This window comes from Branchiostoma lanceolatum, chromosome 9, assembly GCF_035083965.1.
Source record: "Branchiostoma lanceolatum isolate klBraLanc5 chromosome 9, klBraLanc5.hap2, whole genome shotgun sequence".
Lineage (NCBI taxonomy): Eukaryota > Metazoa > Chordata > Leptocardii > Amphioxiformes > Branchiostomatidae > Branchiostoma > Branchiostoma lanceolatum.
In genome coordinates this window covers 5,013,614-5,020,138 of record NC_089730.1, presented here as the reverse complement: position 1 = coordinate 5,020,138, position 6,525 = coordinate 5,013,614, and the positions used below count along the sequence as shown (strand labels likewise).

The window sequence follows — 6,525 nt, the reverse complement described above, 5'->3', positions numbered from 1 at the left end:
TTCTATTTCCAACGCCTTTTATTCCAACGCCTTTAAACTCTCCAGCCGAAGTCAGTTACCTAGCTAGTTTAACATCTTGGTGGAGTAGAGAAATCCTTGTCAAACAATACCTCTCCCAAGAACATGTATATCCACTATCTCGCGTCTTCTTGCCTAGCCACTTGACTATTCAACGCCACCACGTTTGGTATGGAATTCAATGAATTCGGAAGTTGTGTTCACCTTACTGTGTGTCCATCACTGTCATAAGGGTGGCTTTATCAAGGCTATTAAAATAGTTATAGTATGGGATATGGGAGATTCTTTATACACAACCAGATATAGATCTCACCTGCTAACGTTTCGATGTCTATCAGCGATCAGACACCTTCTTCAGAGCTTCTACCTGATGAAATTATTTTCGGAAGTAAGAGTAATAGTATGCTTGTCTGTGTGTCTGTATGCCTACACGATCTCGCCCCCCCCCCCCTCCAGATCCACAGCTACTGGACATACCCTCCGTTGCAGGCTCTGAACCGGCTTTTTGGGGGGCTAAATGATACACTTTTTGCAGCCAGCCCGTAACTATCAGCCGGCTGATAGTTATGGGGTTGGCTGATAGTTACGGGCTGGCTGCAAAAAGTGTATCATTTAGCCCCCCAAAAAGCCGGTTCAGAGCCTGCAACGGAGGCTATACTGGACGGGCACTCAGGAACAAACAGACCATCTCCATCCCCAAGCAAGAGCAAAAAGATTATAGAGCTCTTTTCTACACCAGGCAATCAGATTGTACAACAAAGAGTAAAACCTAGTGTGCAATAATGGGCACCCGATATGTCAGAGATGTATGTATGGCTGTATATAGATATATTGTATATAGCTGTTTGATCTGCCAAGGTTTGATATTCGAATAAAGAAAGACTGTTATAAAAAGATCTCTTAATCATGGATTTGATTTGAATTCTATTTCAAAGAAAAAAAACTCATTGTCTGTTAGGTGGACTTAGGAGAAAAGAAGCACGTCACAGGCACCATTATCCAGGGTCGCCACTGGCCCTTTAACCAGCAGTGGGTGACCTCCTACAAACTACAGTACAGTACTGATGCAACACGCTGGACGACATATGCAAGCAGCGATGGCTCCGAAAAGGTACTCGAAATCTAGAAATAGTCATGCTTTTAAATACCGGAGTTATCAGCCAAGGATTGATGTGTTCGAAAATTCGTATTTTCCGAGAACCATAGTAGAATGGAACTCGTTGTCATCAAGTACCGTAGGATCATCTTCACTTAGGAGCTTTAAAGAACGGTTACAGTCAGATATGCAAAGACTAGGTGTAACAGACCGTTCGGTGTAATAAAACCAGCTGCTGCCGCTCCGCGTGCCTGCGAAGCTGGTGTGTTACGCCTAATGGCGGTTGTACCAGCTCTATAGATACAGATACAGAAATCCTCTCCTTTCTCTTGATTTATAAAATGAACGAAACATCATGACGTAATATTAAACGTCAGCCCTGAAAACCTAGCCAGCCGTTGTAATATGTAAAGTATTCCTAGCTTGTGTTGTTACAATTTTACAGGTATTTGCAGGCAACACGGACGCGGAGACCCCCGTAACTAACATGCTTTCTGGCCCCATTCACGCCCGGTATGTGCGTTTCTTGCCCCAAGCCTGGGAATATCACATGAGCATGAGGGTGGAGATTCTTGGCTGCAGCACCTACGGTATGTTAACATTCAAAATATCACTCACTCACTCACTCACTCATGACCCATGACCTCAGTGGTCGTAGGGGCGTCATGACAGACAGCCGCAATGATCCGTGCCCATCTTGTTCTGTCCTCGGCCTCTCTGGTCAAAATATCAGGCTTTCAATATTGGTTAAGTCGGTCTCTTTGACCTAATGTAATGTTAATCTTGATATTTCTTTTATCGATAGTAAACCTTTTCATTTGTATTTTAAGATAGAGATTTTAAGACTTTTTTTTACATTAGCTTATTAGAGGTAAAAATATACATAGTTAGATGCAATTTACTATCAAAAGAATTCGGTACATGCGGCAAAAAATCTAGGGTAGAAATTACGTAACTTGGTATCAAATATGCTATAAAATACATCATTTGCATAAGCTATCAGTTTGCCATCAGGAATTAGTTTCGTCTTCTTAGCTTAGCAGCCTGTATCTTATCATACGTTATGCAAATTAGGTCCTCACTTGCATAATCTATATCTATTGAATTTGATAGTCATCTCTTTTTACGATGCATATTGCAACTTCTTGAAGCTCCTGTTATATAGCATAATGGGCATACGAAGCTTTCTCATTGACTTTGCCAATTGGGTACTGATTTGCATGTTTTGTCAAACCACATGATATCTGCATTCACCAAGAGCTGTATGCCACTTAAGAAATAGTACACACACAAAAAAAGATGACAAAACAGATTAGTCGACACAAATGCCTCAAACGATTATTGAAACAGGTCGTAACCTAACCTCTGCTTGCACGGTAGCACATTAGCCCCCGGAAGCGAAACCTTATGTAGCAGAGACATCCATTTGGCAAGCAACAGCTTTATAATTGACCGTACAACACTAATTTCAAGACGAATGTGTCGGTCCTGCAATGCTACCATGCCCTGTAAATAAAAACGTTCGAGTGCTCTTTAAGCACCATACCCAGTATTTGTAACAGGGCCTAGGATTAAGTCAGTAATGTGTCTCCGATTATGGTCCTGAAAAATTAATGTCGGTAGGCAGAAATTCTCCTTTTAAGATTTTGGCCAAAGTGATTAAAAAAAAGCATCATGCATATGACACACGTGTTTTCAACATCATATTTTAACTATACAGACAAACATTGTACAAGTACTATTTTCTTGCAGCAGAAATAAGGACAGCATGTTGAAAAGAGATTTCATCACTAAGTTCGAAAACTTGATGGCCCTTGCCAAGGATTCACCATAAAAAAACGGTAGAGTCGGTCTCGGATAATCGGAAACACAACACTGAGGTTTTCGCTCACAATGAACTGATTGGTTGCTTACCTGGATCTAGCGTATCTTTGACAAATTAATGTCCTTTTGGCTACGTCTCAGGGACGAGCTCATTGGTACACTATTTTCTTTACTCCACAAGAATTTCAGATATTGTACAGAGTCCAGGCATGCGTACGTTATGGAATTGTAATCTATAAAGTGGGCCATCCAGCCGCCCTATGTTTTTTGTCCTAGTTTACCGGTCGGTACAGCTATGTTTTCCATTTTCATTTTTTATCCCATTTGTCAGCACACACACAACCCCCACCTCGCAGTATTCACGACACTTAGCTGACCCTGCATGCATAGCCACCGTTTTTTGTTCTTTCTCATAGTCACAGTTTTCTTTCTTTCTCATTTAGCAGGATCAGAGGAATGCCGTAAGGGAAAAGGAGCATCCTACCGTGGAACAGTTGCTGTAACCATTACAGGCAAGACGTGTCAGCGCTGGGACAGTCAAACACCTCATACACACGACAGGACACCTGCTAATTATCCCTCAGGCGGACTGGATGAGAACTACTGCCGAAATCCGGACAACTGGTACAACCTTTGGTGCTTCACGACGGACCCTGACAAGAGATGGGAGTATTGTGACGTACCTGATTGTAATGGTAAGGTCTGAAGCTTTTTGTATTTTCAAAAATTATTTTACGCTTTAAAAAGGGTAAATGTGATGAATAGTCAAAATCTCATTATCATGCACGGATTGCTAATATCTAGATATCTTGTGCATATTCGCTTACACAATATTCTTAACATTACCTTACCTATACTTTGTAAAAGCTACTTAAGTTGTTATCTTACTATGTACATCCGTGAATAGTTTCATCAGGTTAGTAAGTCACTGAATAAAAGGAGTCTTCTTACACAACCAAGACACTTATTCCACCGACGTTTCGGTGACCATCTGTCACCTTCTTCAAGGCAATTCTGACTGGTTCACGAAGTAATGCAGCACAGATGTCACTGCTTATACATAATGATGAGACGCATTCCCAAACGCAACGTATTTACATATGCACAATGACAGGGGGTTACATCACTATGCGGTACTATTACTATGTACATGTAATAAGTTATAGTGTGCCAGATCTCCCTATCCTCCATAATGTTTACATAACATAACATAGGCATACAACTAGAGTTCGACTTCATACCTCCGAATCTTTCAAAATTCTTTTAATTAAATACAAATTACTTATACATTTGCATAATCACCTTCAACTAACTTAAACATAACAAAAGTATGAGGTCCCCATCAGTTGCCATTTTGCGCATTGTGTCATTTTCGTATTAACTATGCAAATTAGGCCCTCATTTGAATCCTTGGTATCTGTTTATGTTCAAACTGTCGTAAATTATAGATATCTAATTCATTGTATCATTATTACAGAAAACCAAAAGAATATAGAAAATTTCGAAATGGCTGAAGGTGAATGGCTGGAACGGGATCCGTCATTGGTTGTGGACTCCACCGGCCCACCGCTGATCCAATACGGAGTGACATATGATGCCGGAAAAGCCTTGGATATGCAAACTGGAACTTTCTGGAACCCGCAAAACCTGCTTGCTCCCGATCGCGAGAACCTCAAGAACTGGTACATCGTATTGGACCTCAAGGCACCCCATGCTTTGACCCGCATCGCAGTGATCAACTACGGAGACACCATCCATGACATCGCGGCCTTCATTTTGCAAAAGTCGCTGTCCGGGAGTCAGTACAACTGGGAGGACGTCGTGTCCGTTACTAACGTGCAGGGAGGGATGGACCAGCGCCAGGAGTTCGGCGGTTTCCAGGAAACAGCGCGGTATTGGAAGTTCGTGGTCACTCGGACCCACTCGGGCTGGCAGCCATGGCTCAAAGAACTGCTTATCTTCGGAGCCTCATCGGGTAATTTAGTAAAATCATTTTTCAAACAATACACATATCGATACAAGGTGTGATGCACTGAAATATGAAACGCTAGTGCTAGGTCGAACGTCAGGTATCTCATATCTTAAGCAGAAATGGTACGCATTTTCCGTTCGTATTTTTTGACAGACAAATGTTACCTTCTTGCATTTCAGCTGTCAGGAATGGGGGTCAAAAGAACGGCTGATTTTATGAGGGCATTTCTACTCCGGTTGCGACACCTGCTGAATGACATCCGTACGGCAACGAGTCCCTTCACTGCCCTCACGGGTCGACCACAATTCCGGGTCATGTTGTCCGCGTTTCAAATAGAAACAAAGACAAACCCTAGATTTTAATATAGCGTCAGCAAACACGATGGCGAAGAATTCTGTGTGGTAGTTTACTACAAAATATATTTAAACGTTCATTTTGTTCCCCACTTGTGTTAGAAGGAAAGGATCCTAGAATAATTGCTGTTTATTCACTTTGTACGACGATAATGCTGAAGAGGAATCACATCCAGTGATTAATAGTTTCAATAGAGCAAAGCATTGCAGGGAAGTCTCTAGATCTCCAGTAAGGAAGTACACAAATATTCAACACTTATTAATTGTTTTAGCCTAGTTTTTATATCTTTTATTAGGGTGATCCAGGATTTAACTTTCTTATATATTGTAGAACATATTCACTATTTTCGTTGTTGCTGAAATTTGATACGTTTGTGATTAATCTCAAAAGAGCAGCCTTTTGTTCTTGACTCCCCTATTCAGCTGTATTGTTGTAATATTTTGTAGAGAATCTTATGTAATCGTCGTCAACGTGACAATGGCAGAGAATCTGTCTACTGGACCGGATTGAAATTTGGTGGTTGCCAGCTTTTTACACCAGATGGTATATCCGATATTTTCTTTTGGGGGTTCCTTCTTAATGTGCTATGCATATTACTTTTGTCTGATGATAAATGTTTGAAGGATATTATGTTTTATGTCTTCTTTTTAGATTAGGGCAAATGGCCGAAGTAAAACGTGCTGACTTCAAGGTCAAACCACAACATAAGCTCCAACAGCTGACGATTTAAAAATTTGTTCAAATTTCATGCTTTCTTTTTACAAGCGAGCTGCTTGATAACGTTAGCTATAGCCTCCATCAAGTTCACTGATCCAATGAGTGCCAACCACAGGTACAACCAATACTAATCAAAGATGTAAATTAACACAATCCACACGAACACCCGTGTGTTGTCAATAGCACATATATTAGACATACGAAAAAGGTTATTTGCTTGTTTCTTTTTTTGTAAGGCCACAGCAAGTAAATTTTATGGATGACAACAGCACGCGCATTTATTTTCACATTATTTTGAAGAAAAAAAATTACCCTCCGGTAATGGTCAACATACATGATTTAAAAATGTGTCGTACTTCTATCTGTTCTAATGCAAAAACGGCCCAGATGCCGTAAATAGGTATTTGCGTAATCATGTAATAATGTTCAAAACCCCTTACGAATGGTTATTCGCTGCAATTGTATTTGTGAAAATTCAAGATGGCGGACCCAAGATGGTGGATAGCTAAAAGATATTTGACGTCATTTCATGACGTCATTGTTG

General features: G+C 40.7%; 1 protein-coding gene across 1 annotated transcript; it reads left to right on the top strand.

Annotated features, from left to right (window-relative positions):
• Positions 1-1,563: 1,563 nt before the first annotated feature.
• LOC136441248 (plasminogen-like) lies at positions 1,564-5,891 on the top strand. The gene is made up of 4 exons (XM_066437423.1): positions 1,564-1,704; positions 3,385-3,633; positions 4,416-4,913; positions 5,090-5,891. Exons 1-4 carry the CDS (start codon positions 1,602-1,604, stop codon positions 5,119-5,121), a joined length of 882 nt encoding a protein of 293 aa, XP_066293520.1. The 5' UTR covers positions 1,564-1,601; the 3' UTR covers positions 5,122-5,891.
• Positions 5,892-6,525: the final 634 nt, after the last annotated feature.